At 36.5% G+C, this 20069-nt stretch overlaps 1 protein-coding gene across 1 annotated transcript; it reads left to right on the plus strand.

Annotated features, from left to right (window-relative positions):
• The first annotated feature begins 714 nt into the window (after positions 1-714).
• On the plus strand, positions 715-12783 carry LOC126814697 (zinc finger protein 26). Its single transcript, XM_050540037.1, has 5 exons — positions 715-1023; positions 5119-5192; positions 8757-8860; positions 10103-10203; positions 10861-12783. The coding sequence occupies exons 1-5, from the start codon at positions 808-810 to the stop codon at positions 11845-11847; spliced, it is 1482 nt and encodes a 493-aa protein (XP_050395994.1). The 5' UTR covers positions 715-807; the 3' UTR covers positions 11848-12783.
• Positions 12784-20069: the final 7286 nt, after the last annotated feature.

Raw genomic sequence — 20069 nt, forward strand, 5'->3', positions numbered from 1 at the left:
AATGTTTATTTTGTCTTGAATATTGGATATCAAAAGCCCATCTTTTTCCGGTAAGATCACAACATGAATGTTGATTTAATTTGACAAATAAATCGTGTTTTCAATGTTGAAGATTTTGGATGATATTGAGTTAGAGACTTAGCTCCTTTAAAATGTTATTTTCTGATATAAAGCCAAGTTCAAAGTAACAATTTTTCGTGATAAATATAACATGAAGCCTGTCATTGAGTCAACTGGCGTGGTTTCGAATCCCCGGTTGTACGTGCATGACAGTAGGGTCGCCTGTCCAACCTCGTGCCGTGGGTTTTCTCCTTGTCCTCCGGTTTCCTCCCACTGCTAAAGACCCCTCAAGCTAATTATTGAAATAAAATTAAACCACATGTTACTGTTAGTTCCGAAATGACCTATAAATAAAAAAGTGTCGCGTGGACGTCCCATTTCTCAGATTCTTTCTCTCGTGATAAATTTTATAGGTTTTTATTGGCGCTAGGAATGTGTGTGCTAACTTCATTTCGAATCCAGGAATACGGGTGGGAGATTCCGCTCGGTAAGTTTGCAAATTAATAATGGTATACGGGTAGTTAGCTGTTTTTCCTCCGTAGGAAAGCTGTCTTTTCGCCGAATCTGCAGTGCAGCTTAATGGAAAAATCGACACTCAATTATTGACCGATTGCAGTCATGAATCAAAACAGTAAATAACCCAATCAAAATTCATTTCCGGCTCTGCGCGAGCCGGCTATATATTTTGTCCGCCATTTTGCCCGTCAGCTCAGACGCAAAAAAAGATTTTATCATAAACCAGTTATAATGGTCAAGCGGTGTTCTTGGGGTACGTGCAATTCTGACAGTAGGTACCCAGAGAGATTGGCAGGGGGAGTAACCTTTATTCCGTTCCCAAAACTTGGAAGAACACGCGATAAAGCCAGGCGATGGATACGTTTATGTGGACGACCGTACGAGAAGTTAAACGAAGAGATACTGGCAGAGCGGAGAAAAGCAAAACATCTGTTTGTGTGTTCGAAGGTTATTATTTATCTAGACTTGTTTATACTTTTTTGTTTACAAAAAACAAAAAAAAAAAAAAAACCTGTAGGCTACTGCTGTACTCGGCTAGCATCATCATTTTTCAGATAAATATTGTTCATGTAAGATAAAGAATGCGAGATTACATGTCATTTCGGTCTCGCATCATTTCGGACTTACTACATTTCGGACTCAAAAAAGTATGCCGTCGACATTTCGGACTCGGGTGTGTGACATTTCGGACTCGGGAATAAGTTGAAAGGAAAGGTTGAACACAACTGTCAAATGGGTTATAGACATAACGGCCCTAAAACATATGGGCCAAAATAATTGGTCAGAACGGCCCAAAAATTTGATCATATCGGCCCAAAAGTTTGCACAATACTATGATAAATAATACCAGAATATAAATACATTACATAATAATTATTTTAATATGTAAGTTTACAAAGACATTTAAAGGAGCTAAATCGCTAATATTTGTGGCCTAGAAATTGACACAAATGGGTCGCAACCCATATAATAATGTAATATCGGTATAAAACTGATTTACATTCAATTGTTTCCGTTTTGACTCTAATTTCAAATCAGTTATGTCCAGCGATATACAGCATGAGTCTGAACCGAATGGCAATTTTTAGCGTCTGGTTATTCCAGTCTATTGCGTATGCTCACCAGATAAGATATGGCATCACCGTGTGACATGAGTTGTGGAATATGTCTAGCCTCGCTCTTTCTGGTCACTTGTTACAAATGACGATGAAACGCACTATGGTACACGATTCGTGTACCAATGGTAAAATGTTTATTTTGTCTTAAATATTGGATATCAGAAGCCTACCTTTTCCCGGTAAGATCACAACATCAATGTTGATTTGAATTGACAAATATTTGTGTTTTCAACGAGTATATATACGACTTTATATGATATTAAGTTAGAGACTTTAACATACATAATACAAACTATAATATTTCACATACATAATAAATTGTATAAAACATACAAAATATAAAATTTATTTCGATAATATTTCACATACATAATACATCTAAATATATAATTTACAGTGTTGATAAAAGGGCTTTTTCACGATTTTAAAAGTCCCATCAATAAACCATTGCCCGGATTTAACAAGCAAAGCCAACTGTCTTGTTGTTGAAAACAATGTCTTTCTACTTTAACTTTTATATCGGCACGTAAAAAATCATCAGGTATTGCATCTTCATTTTACCTATAAAATATATAGCTTAACCTAAAATACATTTGTAAATATAGCTTAACCTAAAATATATTTTGTAATATTACAAATTTTGTAATATTGTAACATAATATTGTAATTTGTAATTATAACTTTCAACACAGTAAATAATGTAATCAGATCAAAGGGTGTGACGTACCTAATTAGGGATTATCCAATCAGTTCTCACCTCTTTCCTTTGAATTACAATTACACTTTACAGCATGTAATTTTCCGGGTTGGCTTTGGTTGTTATGTCTCCAGGACACATGGTTTGTATAACTGTAGCACAATGTTTTGTTTAAAGTAGCGAAGTCCGTAACTCAATATCATCCAAAATCTTTGACATTGAAAACACGATTTTTTTTTGCAATTTAAATAAGCATTGGTATTGTGATCTTACCTGGAAAAGATGGGCTTCTGATATCCAATATTTAAGACAAAATAAACATTTTACCATTGATACACGAATCGTGTACCATAATGCGTTTCAGCGCCATTTCTAACAAGGTGCTCAAAGAATGAAGCTAGACATATTCCACAAGTCATGTCAAACGGTGATATCATGTTCTTATTTGGAGAGCATGAGCAATAAATAATATCGGTGTTGACTGGAATAACCAGACGCTAGAAACTGACTTGCGGTTGAGACTTCTGGCGTATTTCGCCGAACATAACTGATGACAATTCACAGTAAAACGGACACGATTGAATGTAAATCTGTTTATATAAATTCATATTACATTATTATATGTGTTGCGACTCATTTTTGCCAATTTCTAGGTCCAAAATATTAGCGATTTAGCTCCTTTAAATATATTGTTTTTCATTAAATTAAAAATGTTTGTCCATTACGACTAAAGTTTTTGGCCATTTTAACCAAATTTATTGGCTGTTATGACCAAACTGTTTGGCCGTTATGATTAAAGTAGGGCCTTTTTGAGTCACTTTTTTGTTTTTGGCCGATATGACCACATCCCTGTCAAATGAATTTATAATAAGCCAAAAGTAATATATATTTTTAAAAAAGAATAATATGCTGTTGAATTTATTTTAAAATGACCTACACAAAAACAAAAGTAAATATTTACTTGACATGCAGTTTTTACAAGGCCCTAGAGATGTTTAACGATAATCGGTAAGCTACACGTTGACATGCATTCCTCAACAAGCTTGCCATAGATAGCAGTAGCCTACCAATCGATAAATTAACGCGTACAAAGAAAACTCTTTTTTAAAAATATTAGAAATGGCAACGATCAAAGTGGGATAATTAGAGCCGATTAACTGATAAATTAGCACGTACAAAAAAAACTCTTTTTTGAAAATATTAGAATTGGCAACGATCAAAGTGAGATAATTAAAGCTGATTAACTGATAATCCCTATGTTATTGTAGTATGCGCGAAGAAACCTTACGATTCTTTCATGGATGAGGAAAAACATGAGTTTTGAATCATCGATAATGGCGGCCGTGTGTTGATTCGATTATTCCGATTCGTCTAAAAGACATTTAGGTTTTCACAATTGCATGTATAAAACATTACCAGTGATCGGCCAATCAAGCTCGTTTACTGTTTTTAAAAGAACAACAACGAAGTATTACTAAGTACCGGTATACACAAATTTTCAACAACATTTTTTTGTCAAGTTAGATACTCGCCGATGAAACAAAACAAACGAGAACTAACAGTGTTAATTTTTTATTAGTGGTCTCAACAATCGCTGATCAATTAAATAAAACTATCGGCCTCACAAAAAACCAAAAATATCTGTTACAAATATAAAATAAAACCAAGTACGGACAATCCAAACCATTAGACAAAATTCGAAGTCCTAAAAAAACGGTATAGGCAAAATAGTGTAATAAGGCAAAATTGTAATCAGCATATGGACTGTTCACACAAATTGTCAAGAGTCCGAAACGTCGCCAGGCTGAGTTCGAAAGGTTGTCAAATAAGTCCGTACTGTTGTCAAACTGAGTTTGAAAGGTCGTCTGTGTTGAGTCCAAAATGACGCGGGGTCAAAATGTCGTGCTACCGTTTCGTAATCTGCAAGCCTGAAAATTAGACACCTGTCACAATGTCAGACATAGATTCAGGCTTTGTCAGGCACAAAACCTCTGGTGGCTGTCATTTTGTCCGGCACTGATTTGTCTTTTTTTATTGATATTATTAATACATGTCCTGCACTAGGTTGAAAATGTCATTTCATTGTACTGCCTGACATTTTGTCAGGTACATCTAAAACCGTTATTTCCAGGCATGTAATCTGGAAGTTTCGTCAATAAGCCGTTTCGTACGTGGTCGATTCGTTACTCACTTGAGACGTTTAATTTCAAAGTGAGGTGATTCGTACCTATCAGTATCATATAATCAAGAAATAGCCTATGTTGCTTTTACATGCAGTTAATCATAACCCTCCTCCTTTAGCACCAAGGTGGGTTGGATGGCCGAATGGTTAGCACGTGAGCGCTGTATCATACGGTCTGTCATTGAGTCAACTGGCGTGGTTTCGATTCCCCGGTTGTAGGTGATTTTTCTCCCTACGCTCAAGCCAATTATTGAAATAAAATTGAACCATATGTTAGTCCTGAAATGACCTAGTTTGTGTCTAGTGGAGGTTAAACCCCATTCTCTGTCTCTCTCTCTCTCTCCCTCCCTCCCTTCGGGCAGAATAGTTTAGGCATAGGCCTTAATTTCAAGTTAAAATAAGTTAACAAAAATTTTTAAAAAGCAGTAAAAGCATGATACCCAAGAATCAAGTAGTAATTATCTAGATGTGAATTAAATAGTCATGTAATTATGTAGCCTACATGTTGGCCAATCTTAATTCATCTTATTTATTTCATATTTCAGCACTTTTTAAATGGTCAACCAGATCCTATCTCTGCTCCACATTATGAGTATATTGAGAAATCAAAGACTTCAAGGTAACAATGGGTTTATCAGCTTTAGAACAATTATTTCCTGTCACATGTGCTCATCGTATCCCTCATACAGAGGCCCAGAATCATGTTTTTGTCGACGGTGGGGGGTTGGGTGGGCGAATGGACTAACGTGTGCACTGCACTTCAGATCATAAGGTCTGTCATTGAGTCAACTGGCGTGGTTTCGATTCCCGAGTTGTATGTGACGAGGAGTAGGGTCGCGTGTCCAACCTCGTGGGTTTTCTCCTGGTCCTACGGTTTCCTCTCACCGCTAAAACATCTGGGTGCAAGCGAATTATTGAAATAAAATTGTTCCATGTGGTTGTCCCGAAATGCCCTAGTTTGTGTTGATTGGACAATAAAGACTATCTCTCTCTCTCTCTCTCTCTCTCTCTCTCTCTCGCTCTCTCTCTCCTGCAAACTGTTCTACATGTACATCATGTTAGCAGGGCTATGGGTAATTTTTCACAGTTGATTAGCAGCACTGCTAATCAAAAAGTCCAATTTTGCCAAATTTGATTAGAAAATTTTAAAATTGATTAGCAGTTTTTCAGTTTCAACATAAAACACCTAAATAACAAGATTATTTTAATTTATAACAAATGATTAGATTTCATTCTTAATTAAGATTTTTTATAATTTTAGCACTGCTACAGGTAACTGTGAACATTTCTGAATGTAGACTTTTGGTTAGGCCTTATGTCTGAAGCCAATTCTTGGCAGTGGCTTCCAAAGTCCCACTCATTTTTATACGCCCACATTTTCATGTGGACGTATAATGTCGTCGCCCCTGTCCGTCCGTCCACATTTGTTTGTGAACACTCTACAGGTCACAATTTTTATTCGATTTCAATGAAACTTGAAATATAGGTTTATCACCCTAACACCTCGGTTCCTTTCGATATTGGCATCTATCCGACTGTAACTTCATGGATTATGGCCCCTTTTTAGCTTTTGAACACTGTAGAGGTCACAATTTTTATCCGATTTGGTTTAAACTTGAAATGTATGTTTTATAACCCACAGATCTTGGTTCCTTTCGATATTCGCGCATATCGGACAATAACTTCCTGAATTATGGCCCCTGATTGTACGAAAAATCACGTTTTTAAGTTGTGGACCCCATAGGGGCCACAATTTTTATCCGATTTAAAAATATATCATCGTTACACCCTAAGGATAGTTGAGTTCGAATTTCGTAAAAGTCGGACCGAAACTGACGGACAAAATGGCCGCCCCTCATTCGCAAATAGTGTCAAAATATTGTGTATCAGGGTTGTGGACCCTCTGGAGGTCACAATTTTCATTTTGATGAAATTTGAAATGCATGTTTATAACCCAAATATCTTGGTTCCTTTCTATTTCCGTGTATATTGAATCGTAACTTTCTGAATTATGGCCCCTGATTGTACGAAAAATCACGTTTTTAGCTTGTGGTCCTACTAGAGGTCACAATTATTATCCGATTTAAAAAAACGTTACAATATATCACCGTCACACCGTAAATTTGTTTGAGGTTGAGTTTCATGAAAATTCGACCAAAATTGCCAGACAAAATGGCCTCCCCTTGTACACAAATAGTGTAAACATCTGGTATATCAAAGTTGTGGAACCTCCAGACGCCACAATTTTGATCCGATTTTGATGAAACTTGAAATGCAAGTTTATAACCCAAATATCTCAGGTCCTTTCAATATTTGCACCTATCGGATCGTAACTTCCTGAATTATGGCCTCTGGTTGTATGAAAAATCGCGTTTTTAGCGTGTGGTCCCTCTAGAGGTCACAATTATTATTCGATTTAAAAAAACGTTTGAATATATCACCGTTACACCGTAATGTTTGTTGACTGCGAATTTCGTGAAGATCGGGCCAAAACTGCTGGACAAAATGGCCGCCCCTCATACGCAAATAGTGTAAACATCTGGTAAATCAAGGTTGTGCACCCTCTAGAGGTCAAAATTTTGATCCGATTTCGATGAAACGTGACATACATGTTTATAACCCAAAGATATTGGTTCCTGTCGATATTCGTGCATATCGGATCGTAACTTCCTGAATTATGGCCCTTGAACAAAAAATCACGTTTTTAGCTTGTGGTCCTTGTACAGGTTACAATTTTTATCCGATTTAAAAAAAAAATGTGTGAATATATCACCATTACACACTAAGATCTTGGTTCATTTTGATAATCGCGGATATCCGAACTTAACTTCCTGGATTATGGCCCCTGATAGTTCGAAAAATTGCATTTTTAGCTTGCGGATTCTCTAGAGCTCACAATTTTTTTCCGATTTTAAAAACCGTTTACATACATCACCATTCCACCATATTTCGGGAAAATCGAAATGAAATTCCCCGACAAAATGGCCGCTCTTTGTATGCAAATTGTGTATAAGTGTGTAATACGAACGTTGTGGACCCTCTAGAGGTCACAATTTTTATCCGATTTTGATGAAACCTAAAACATGTCTTTATATCCCAAAGATCTTAGTCACTTTTGATATTTGCACATTTCAGGCCATAACTTTCTGGATGATTGCCCATGATTGTACAAAAAAAATCACGTTTGTTTTTAGCTTGTTCTCTATCCATCTCTTGCAAAATGTGGGCGTATCCTGCCTGGTAGCCGCTGGTAGTTCTTATTTCTTCTTTAGAAAACAATTTCGTCTGCTTTTTATCGTGTGTTACTATTTTTGTTCAATCGGATGCACACGGTACATGTATATACTATTTTACGAATAATCTCGATTAACTCGACACACGCGATATAAACAATAATATTTTACAGGAATTCTTACTTTGATTTCTCATTTTACAATACGTTTACACGTATTTATGTTTTATATTTTATTTACAATACGTGGGGGAATACACTGAATTTATTTTTTTCAAATTGAATACTAATATAATTACTTGAAATTGACATGTCTCGCAACATGAGTGGTACTACTTGATGCCCTATTTCCGGTTTAATAGTTCCAATTCATAGAGTTATGTGCCTTTATTATATAGTATAATGAATTGCGTCTGGGTAGTTCGAGAAGAAAATGCCACACAGAGAATTCAGTTTTGCTTATAAAATTTATTTGATATTTTATACACTTTGAAAGTGTTGAGAAATGTGGATAAATCTTCGTGTCAATATCCAAAATGACAGGCATATTAATGATTTGCAGTTACTGGGAATCAAAAATGGTAGATTTTAATTTTTGATTAGCAATGGACAAAATATGCATCGCAAATTGCGCTGCTGTTTACTGGTTGTCGGCAGCCCTGCATGTTAGATATATCAGTCAATGAAATTGTATGTTACGGCAATTTCTTGGCGAGTGGTGCAAGGAACTGTGGGTATCCCACTAGAAACATAAACGCTGATTGGTTAATCAATTGTCTGAAGTCACAGAGTCAAAATCCACTTGTATGATCCCTGACGCGATCTCCCGTTACAACTGGTCAGATCTTCATGTAGTGGAAGCCATCGAGAGTATAAAGAAACAAAACAAAATATAGATCTGTATTTTAATTAGATCGTAAAGATTTTATTTAATTATAAATTTCATTACAGAGTTTCAATAAAATCTGAACAGGTGGAGGATGAAATCTGTGAAGAATATACCCTGAATGATAAAATGACAGAGAGAGAGAATATAGTAGTTGATGCTGCCACAGGTTAGTTAGACTTACATTATACAAGAGCTAAATCTGCCTATTTCAGGTCTTTCTTTAGGCCTGAAATGTTGTCTGAATTATTAGACATTTAGTAACTTATTCAAACCAACTCTCAATGTCAATGCTAGATTGCGATTTTCACTGAATTGTGATATTTACTGGATTGGAATCCGATCTGCTGCTCAACTCTCATTGATGATTAAATCAAAAAATGGATAATCGAGACTATGTTTTATATCGTACCAACTTTAGTAATGATGGTCGAGGCTAGACCTAAAGTTCAATCACTAAATTCTCAGTTCAGAGTGGATCAATTTGACTGAAATTTAAAGATATATGTATAATTTTATTTTTTTTTATAAAATATGGCTTAACGTGTTCAACATATAAGATTCTTTCAAAATTAGCTTGTTAAAACATGCTAATTTTGAAAGAATCTTCTGTATGGTTTCTATTTTCTGGATAAATTCTCGCTATGCAGAAATCCTTTCTAGAAATAGTGACAAAGTCACAAAATTGAGCCCCAGATATGACAAGGTCTCCCTGAACTCGTCCGCAGTGAATGTGGTTTCGACACAGTTTATACTCATGCAGTAAAAGAAATCATTCAGTTTATTACATGCTTCTGTAAGTGACATATCTCGAGCTGAAAATGGACATTTAATTTCCAAGTCCAGCCTTTAGTACGTTCAGGGGAGGGTGCACGCTTGACAGGTGACCCTACACCTTGTCACGTACAATCTTAAGGTCGAAACCATGCCTCTTTCACTTAAAGACAGATCATGTAATCTGTGGAGCACCCACCTGCCTTTTAAACATACATTAAAGATCAATCTGCCTATTGCAAGTCTTTCTTTAGGCCTGAAATGTTATATAAATTATTAATTACACATTTATTAACTTATCCAGACCATAATCAACTCTCGATGTCATCGCTAGCCTGCAATGTTTACTGGATTAGGATACCATTTGCTGCTCCACTCTCATTCTTGATTTCATTATGAAATGGATAATCGAGACCATGTTTTTTATCGTACTGACTTTAGTAATGATGATCAAGGCTAGGTCGAAAATGAATCGCTAAAATCTCGGGTCAGGGTCGATCAATTTGACTGTAATTTTCAGCAAATTTTCTTTACATTATCTAGTTTTAACTATTATAGTGAGAACTGCCAGCTCTTTATCCAATCTCCCATAATGTATCTTTAAGTAAACATATTTAAAAAAAAAAATTTTTTATAGATGTATTATCCAGTCGAATTTTGAAGAATGAAAGTATTCCAACAGTGCCGATAGAAGACAGTTTAACAAAGAATATACCATTCCATAATTCTGAACTAGATGTAAGTATAAACCAGAATATTTTTATACGCCCAGATTTTTATATTTTTCGTGTTTGTCTATTCACATTTGTTTGTGGACACTCTACATGTCACAATTTTACTCCGATTTTGATAAAACTTGAAATATAGGTTTATCTTCCAAAGATTTCTGTTCCTTGTGATATTGACATATATCAGACCGCAAATTCATGAATAATGGCCCCTGATTGTATGAAAAATCACGTTTCTAGCTTGTGGACACTCGTAAGAGGTCACAATTTTAATCTGATTTTGATAATAAAAAAAAATTGAAATGTGTCTTTGTAACTAAAGGATCTTGGTTCCTTTTGATATTGTCACTTGTTGGACAGTAACAACCTGGATTGTGGCCCCTGATTGTACAAAAAATAGCTTTTTTAGCTTGTTCTCCGTCCATCTCTTGCAAAATATGGGCGTATCTTGCATGGCAACGGTTTGTTATTGATATGAATTGGGTTTAATAGTCGCTAATTATGTATGAAGCTCATGATTCCAGATGACACTAGGGAGAGAGAGAGAGAGAAATGGGTTTTTACGTCCACTAAACATTCAGCCATCCACCACCCCCTTGAGGAATATAATAATGTTATGACTTTTATAAAGGAAACTAATGTTGTTACAACTTTTTTTATATTACAGGAAACTGATGATGTTAAAACTTTCCATCAGTGTGTTGTATGCGATGAGATTTTTGAAGAGTACAGTGATCTAGAAGTTCACAATAAAATACATATTAAAGTGGAGAAAACCGATGAATTAGATGAAGCCTGCCGTATAGACCTTGAAGATAAGACAACTGATGTAGAAAATCATAGTAAAATACATGTTAAAGAAGAGCAAGCTGATCATGATAGAAAAATCCACGAGTGTAAATTATGTGAGGAAAAATTTGAATTGTACACCGACTTAAAAGAACATTGTCAAATACATTTTAAAGAAGAGGAATCAACAGAATGTACATTTCATGAAATATGTTACAAAACCATTAATCATGAGAATACCAGCAAAAATACGAACTCATCCGATGTCGGAGAAACCCTGGAAGAGAATTGGATTCACCCTTGTAAGAAATGTGGTAAAATGTTCTCGATGAAGACTGAACCAAAAAAAACTATTAAAACTAAACGTAAAAAACAATACAAGTGTCATGTGTGTCGTGAAACATTTACCCATTTTAATTCTTTACAAGAACATGCAAAAACACATGGTCCTTTAAAATGTCCTGTGTGCAATCAATTTTTTATCCATCCGTCCGATATTCGTACTCATATGGCAGATGACCACGGAGCTTTTACTTGTCATATTTGTCAAATTTGTCAGAAGATGTATGTTAATTTGACAGACATTGAAGCCCATATCAGAGATCATAGTGCTTTTAATTGCGATACTTGTAGTAAATTATTTACTGTTTTTCCCGATCTGTACATTCATATCAAAAAATCTCACGGCTCGTTGAAGCCGTTTAAATGTGATGTTTGTCAGAAATCGTACACACACCTGACAAATCTGAAACTTCATTATGAGGTTTACGATGACATGAAGCCATTTATGTGTCTCAAGTGTAGGAAATCGTTTAATTGTGAGTGTAATTTTGAAATCCACACAAACAACTGCAACTCTAATTAAAAACTCCCATCAACAACTCTCATCAACAACTCCCTCATCAACAATCCACATCAACCACTCTACCATCAACAACTTCCCCATCAACAACTCACATCAACAACTCTCATCAACAACTCTCATCAACAACAACTCCAATCAACAACTCTCATCATTAACTTGCATCAACAACTCTCAACAACCTCCATCAACATTTCCCATTAACCCAAAATCTCATACATAAATTACATCACAGATACATAAAATACAATATACATTAATTACATTATAAAAAAATTAAATCTCAGATACAGAATTTACATTATACATTAATTGCACTATACATAAATTACTTTATACAGAAATGACATTACAGATACATGAATTGCATATACATGAATTACATAAGATACATAATTACACTATACAGAAATTACATTACAGATACATAAATTAAAATATACATAAATTAAAATATACATAAATTACATTAATCATAAATTACATAACAGACACATCAATTACATGATTGCATTACATTTCACATGCATTAAGTACATGTTCATAATACATTACACATAAATTATATTTATATACAGTACATTACAGATACATAAATTACATTAAACATAAATTACATTATACATAAGTTATATTTATAATATATATACAGTGCATTATACACAAATTACATTAAACATCAATTACATTAAACATCAATTACATATACATAAATTAGAGGGACATGTCTTCCCATACTTCAAAGAGAATTTGTTTATGAAAAATAGAAAGCCACCAATAATCCCAATGTCATAACTTCTACAATATTATTACTTGTACCCTTCACTGATTAATATTAATTTATCGTAATTCCACAGTTTATTCTGACCTTTTCTCAGATTTATATTTGTTCATGTTTAATTATAAAATATATTTAATTTTGTTGTTTTTGTCTTCCTTTATCACGCAAATTAACAAATCCGTAAAACAGCTGTCGATTGTATATTTTACTATGGTCGCCCACTACCCGTGTGCACACACCAAGACCATTTGCTACAACACTGCAGGGGTTAGCATGTGCGCACTATATCATACAGTCTATCATTAAGTCAAGTGGCGTGGTTTCGATTCCCCTATTGTATATGACAAGGAGTAGGGCCGTCTGTCCAAACTCGTGGGTTTTCTCCGCGTCCTCCGGTTTCCTCCCACTGCAAAAGACCCCTACGCGCAAGCAAATTATTGAAATAAAAAATTGAACCATGTGTTACATGTAGTCCAAAAATGACCTAGTGTGTGTCGAGTGGAGTTAAACCCTATTTCTCTCTCTTGGTGGGGGTGGGGGGGGGTGGCCGAATGGTTAGCATACGCGCCCTGTATCACAAGGCCTGTCATTGAGTCAACTGGCGTGGTTTCGGATTCCTGGTTGTACGTGACAAGGTCATTTCGGGACTAACATATGGTTTAATTTTATTTCAATAATTCGCTTGCGCGTAGGGGTCTTTAGCAGTGGGAGGAAACTGGAGGACCCGGAGAAAACCCACAAGGTTGGACAGCAGGCGACCCTACTCCTTGTCAGGTACAACCGGGGATTCGAAACCACGCCAGTTGACTCAACTAACCATTCGGCCATCCACCCCCCGAAAGATATATGACGAATTGAACATGGTGACTGCAGTGGTTATACCCATCAATAACCACCAAGGAATTGATGACCCCTGGCATTAGCCTACCGATACAAAACACAACACTTGATCAGTTGAAACCTTTGTGTTGTTTGCTCAAGATTTATGTCACACTGATTATATTCTTAATGAAGCTGTGGTGTGAAATTTCTAGCTAGCTTGCTTCTCTATCTCCGGTCCGACCATTTTCGGGTGAAAAAAAACCTACATCATCTAATTCTTCTAGTATTGTCACACAACTTTTCTTTTATCCAATCTTTGACGTTTGATAGAAAATGTAAATTAAATATGGGCTTACTTGTCAATGTGCAATGGTATTTGAATTTCGCGGTGATTTGGTTTTAAAAGATCACGTGACATAATTGGCCAATCAGACATACACGACGAAAAGTTCAACAGGTCGTGGGGTGTCAAAGATCACCAATCTGTTTACATTTTGATAGTAACATGGCGGAGAGAGAGAGAGATAAATGGGGTTTAACGTCCACTCGACACAAACTAGGTCATTTCGGGACTAACATATGGTTTAATTTTATTTCAATAATTCCCTTGCGCGTAGGGGTCTTTAGTAGTGGGAGGAAACCGGAGGACCCGGAGAAAACCCACGAGGTTGGACAGGCGACCCTACTCCTTGTCACGTACAACCGGGGATTCGAAACCACGCCAGTTGACTCAATGACAGACTTTATGATACAGCGCGTGCGTGCTAACCAATCAGCCATCCAACCCCCCCGGCGGAAAGAGGAGACAAAATTGTTCGTTGTATTCTTCATATAGATTCCGTAAAATCAACTGAGCTAAAACCGTTTACAGGGACAAGCTGGGCAAAATTTAAGGTTTGTGCTAACCAGTGGAAGAAATTAGACGGAAATGACAGGCTTTTGGCGGAGAAAAACGCGGATTTGTTTGACCAAGAACTCCAGGAATGTGCAGACGAGACACTGGGGTATCATCTTCCATGTTACCAGCGTTTTACGGACAAATTAAGAATTAAAGGAGCTAAAACGGTGTATGAAACCTGCTCAGCATTCCAAAACTGTTGAAGAAATTGAAGTTAATGTTAGGAAACAAGCAGCTAAAATTTTCCCCCGCAAAAAAAAAGAAAATTAGGCTCGCATCATCATCATGGACTATTGTGTCTGTAATTCTTTAACTGGTTTGGATGTATCTATTAATGCCACTCCGACATCTCACATTAATGGCAACGTCACGTTCGGTTGTACATTTTATATCCAGCACTGCTATATATAGGTTACATGGTTACAAGCATTATAACCTATAGTTCAATCATGTATCAGCACAGACTTTCTGTTTTCCTCACAATATTTCATAACCAATTTAATTTGCGTTTTAAAAAACTCATACCATAACTAATATACTGACAATGGAGAATAGAAATAAAACATATGTATTTATCAAATTATAACTCATGTCCCCTCATGCACTTATATTCGTCTAATACAATTTCGCGTAAATTACGAAATAGTATTACAGTACTTGACAATTGAGACTGGGTCTAGATTAACCATTTTTGAACTCAATGATTTGATAGCGAATGTGTTTAAATCTATTTAAATCTCTGTCATCTGATCGCCTGGAGAGTTGATTATGAGCTTGTCAATGTCATGTGAATAAATATGTAAATAATAGTTTATATAACATTTGAAGTCAGATAAAGATCTGTTATAAGATTTAACGCTTATCTTTAATTAAATGTTAATAATGCATTATGTAGCAGTTAGATAGAGAGCTGATCGTTCTTGCTACAACGGGGGGGGGGGGGGGGTAGATAGGCTAATGGATAATGCGTGCGCGTTGTATCATAAGGTATTTCACCGAGTCAAGTGACGTGGTTTCGATTCCCCGCTTGTACGTGAGAGGGAGTAGGGTCGTCTGCCCCCGGGTTCACCCCACCGCTAAAGAGCCCTACGCGCGCAAGTCAATGGTTGAAACAAAACTGAACCATATGTAAGTCCCGAAATGACCTAGTTTGTGTAAAGTGGACGTTAAACCCCCCCCCTCTCTCTCTTTCTCTCTCTCTATAAAAGTTCAACAATAAATAATGAAATGAAGATACATGTATTGAAAATTTCATTCAAATTACTTTATTCTGAGCGAAAATATTAACCTTTGAAGTTACTGGTCTTATTCTCACTTCACCATTTTTAAATTTAACAATTACATGAATGTTCCGTTCTAATCTACTTAAAATAAGACGCATCCGGTAGCATCGGTAGTTAATTATGGCCTGGATCAGTTAATTAATGTCTAATTAATAATTTAGATAACATTTCAGGCCTAAAGAAAGACATGCAATAGACAGATTTAGCTCTTGCATAATGTGTGTGTAAGTCATGAAGAATTAAAATGCAATCCACCGTTCAATTTTGAGTTCTTTTGAACCATTGACCTAAACTAGAAACTTAGTTGGTGTGAAATTAAACGATGTATTGAACAATTTAAATTTGTCAATGGTTAGTTTCTTGTTCTTATATACATATAGTAATATAACCAGACATACCAAATCTACATCTGTCAGTTATTCCGTTAGCGCTTTTATATTTTGGGGGGAATTTTCTACTGAAAGAAAGATATTTTTAAATACAACTAATTAGCAAAAAGGCGCAAACAAAGACTTGCTCCTGTTTTATCGAGATTCTTATTTAGTAACTACACGCAATCCGCGTTATCACATGAAACTAGAGAGGCATTGATTAAGGACAAGGTAGTGTGGTTGGCTTTATAAATAAAAATGACTGGAGTTATTTCCCTTTAACCGAGCCATCGATATTTTTTACAGATTTTATACTCGAACTTCTATTATTCTGAGTTGATTGGAGCAACAGTACATGTTTGACGTTGACAAAGGTTGAGCGAGAGAGAGAGGGAGTGTGGTTGGACAGGGGACACTACTCCTTGCCACGTGCAAGCGGGGAATCGAAACCACATCACATGACTCAATGACAGACCTTATGATTTCACGAGCAAGCGTTAAACCACTATGCCAGTCACCGCCTCCCTTCACTTCTTCCTAGGTTACACAGGAGAATAGTCTGACTGACTGTACCTCTCAGTGGCAACAGGGCACGTGCCCTATCTTCTATACCATAGATTCGTCACTGATCGTATTTAATATTCAAATTCAATATTCAAATTCAATATTCAAATTCAATATTCAAATTCAAAAGTCATATTTAATAGCCATATTTAATTGTCATATTCAATAGTCATATTCATATTCATATTCAATCTACTCATATTCATATTCATATTCAATCTACTCATATTCAATCTATTATATTCAATATATTATATCCAATATATTATATTCAATATATTCATATTCAATCTATTATATTCAATATATTATATTCAATATATTCATATTCAATCTGTTATATTCAATATATTATATTCAATCTATTATATTCAATATATTATATTCAATATATTATATTCAATATATTATATTCAATATCCATATTCAATATAATATTCAATATCCATATTCAATATACTATTCAATATCTATATTCAATATAACATTCATTATTCATATTCGCTATTCAACACTCGATATGCATATTTACATTCAATATTCATATTCACATCTTATACACAGTATTCATTTTCAATATACATGTTCAAACATATTCGGTATTCAACTTCTGTATTCAACTTCAGTATTTATATTCAGTATTCATCTTCAATATTCTATATTCGTATACATTGGGACAACCCGTTGTACTACAATCTCTGGCACCAAGAATCTCATGAATATTAAAATATTCATTACCTTGAAAAGAGCCGCCGAGATAAATATTTATGTGCCGGAGCTAGACGATCTCCCCACCCCCTTCTATACATGTAATAATAATAGTGAGTTCTTATATTGCGCATTTAGCGCTCTACTTATCGGGGGTCACGTGGCTAAGACGCTGGCTCGCTAGCCTGGAGGTCGGGTGCTTGATTCCGGTGGCTAAGTGGGTAAGACGCTGGCTCGCTAGCCTGGAGGTCGGGTGCTTGATTCCGGTGGCTAAGTGGGTAAGACGCTGGCTCGCTAGCCTGGTCGAGTGCTTGAGCCCTGCATTGGCCGAGAAAGTTCATCCAGATTTTCCAGATGAGGGCCTGACAAGGACAGCTGTTTAGTCGTTCGGATGGGACGGAAAACCGAGGTCCCGTGTCGGGGCAAAATTTCCCTCATAGCACACTGTATGGCGTATGCCCGTCTTCATTGCCCAGTTCGGAGCAGAACAGTAGGACGTTAAACCCCATTTCAATTCATTTCTCTACTTATTACAAGATAAATACACAGGGAGGAAATTGTGAATTCTTTAACTTTAAGGATAGTCAATTCCATAGATTTGGTAAAGTGTATGGGAAACTTCTGTGACCGAATGTGTTAAGTGTATAGCTGGGTAGGGGGGTTAGGTGGCCGAATGGTTAGCACGCGCGCGCTGTATCATACGGTCTGTCATTGAGTCAACTGGCGTGGTTCGATTCCCCAGTTGTACAAGGAGTAGGGTTGCCTGTCCAACCTCGTGGGTTTTCTCCGGATCCTGCGGTTTCCTCCCACTGCTAAAGACCCCTACGCGCATGCGAATTATTGAAATAAAATTGAACCATGTGTTAGTCCCGAAATGACCTAGTTTGTGTCGAGTGGACGTTAAACCCCATTTCTTTCTTTCTTTCTATAACTGGGTACCACAAGACGTAGTTCATGTTGGGACCGAAGATTTCTTTCGGGACATAATCAATTAGCATTGAGGACAAGTAGTATGGTGCTTCACCGTTCTGACATTTGTAGGCTATGAACAGAACTTGATTCTGCTTTCCACTGGAGGTCAATGTAAATCCTTTAACAGTGGTGTCGTATGGCACATAATTCTAGTCGCAGTATTTTACACAAGTATTTTACAGGCAGTTGTTTATGCCAGACAGAAAGCAAGTGCAGTAGTCGAATCTGGATGAAATTAAAGATCGAACAGCGCATATGCTACGTCTTTTGTGATCAATGGCGGATTTGACGAATAGACCTGGAATATAAGAAGCGAGAGAGAGAGAGAGAGAAATGGGGTTTAACGTCCACTCGACACAAACTAGGTCATTTCTAGGTCATTTCGGGACTAACATATGGTTTTTAATTTTATATCAATAATTCGCTTGCGCATAGGGGTCTTTAGCAGTGGGAGAAAACCGGAGGACCTGGAGAAAAATCCACGAGGTTGGCAGGCGACCCTACTCCTTGTCACGTACAACCGGGGATTCGAAACCACGCCTGTCGACTCAATGACAGTCGACGCTAACCATTCAGCCATCCAACCCCCCAATATAGGAAGCATGTCTTGTACATTTGATTAAGATAGACACCCAAATCTTTAAGGGTATCAACCAATTTGATTGTGGGGTCCGCGATTGTTTATAATTTTGTGACTTATGTTCAGATGTTATTGTTTGGTAATGCATAACACAGCTTCTATCATTTCATTTTTCAGTTTCAGCATGTTATTTGTCATACAGGATTTTAAATCAGTCGTACAATCGGTTATTTTATAGCAGTGATACAGCAGATTTTGTTTCTTTAGAATACTGGCTACACAACAACACAAACAACACTGGTCCAGGGAAGCAACCTTGGGGTAGTCCATTCATTAAATGAAATGAAATGGGGTTTAACGTCCTACTGTTTTGCTCCGAACTGGGCTAATGAAGACGGGCATACGCCATACAGTGTGCTATGAGGGAAATTTTGCCCGGACAGCGGCACTACGGCCTACTCTTATATCGAATTCCAACTGTCAAGGGATCTTTTACGTGCACGCCAATGTGTACACGGGACCTCGGTTTTTCGTCTCATCCGAATGACTAGACAGCTGTTCTTGTCAGGCCCTCCGTCTTGCATCACTGACAAGGGGAGGCCCCGTGGGACTTCATGAGCTACACCCCTTCTCATTGGATCTGTTTTCGAAAACAACGATTTCGGGTCCCTAATCTTGTGCTCCCCTACACAACTCCGCTCATCCTAGTCGTGTACTAAGCCTATAATATTGCGTTTTAAAAGTATTTAGAATCTAGCCATTGTTCCAGATCTCTAGAGACAGCTAACAGATCGATGAACGGAACCATTTTACCCAACATTCAATGTTACCACGAGCTAGACACAGGGGATTTGATTTGTTAAGATCGCGAAACAAGACCAAATAGAAAGATTAAGATTTTAGCAGTTAACTATAATAATAACATCTACTTCACGCCCATTTATAGCTCGTCCCTAGAGGTCGCCACTTCAAATATTTAATCCCGCAGTAAATATCTTTTCTTATTCACTTCGTTCTATTTACTTCCGGTCCCCTGGGGCTTCCGCTTTCTAATTGTACAAGAAAGGTAATATGCTGATTCTGCATTAATTATTTCTAAGTGTTTTATAAATCCGATTTAGGTAAATTAGATATTGTTAATAAACCATTAACCATTTCTCTATCGCTATTGATATTTTATCATTCAACAGAGAGGTTTAGATTCCTTTTGATTCTCCGATATGTATGTTATTGTTCCCGGAAAATT

The sequence above is a fragment of the Patella vulgata genome, chromosome 3 (assembly GCF_932274485.2).
Source record: "Patella vulgata chromosome 3, xgPatVulg1.2, whole genome shotgun sequence".
NCBI lineage: Eukaryota > Metazoa > Mollusca > Gastropoda > Patellidae > Patella > Patella vulgata.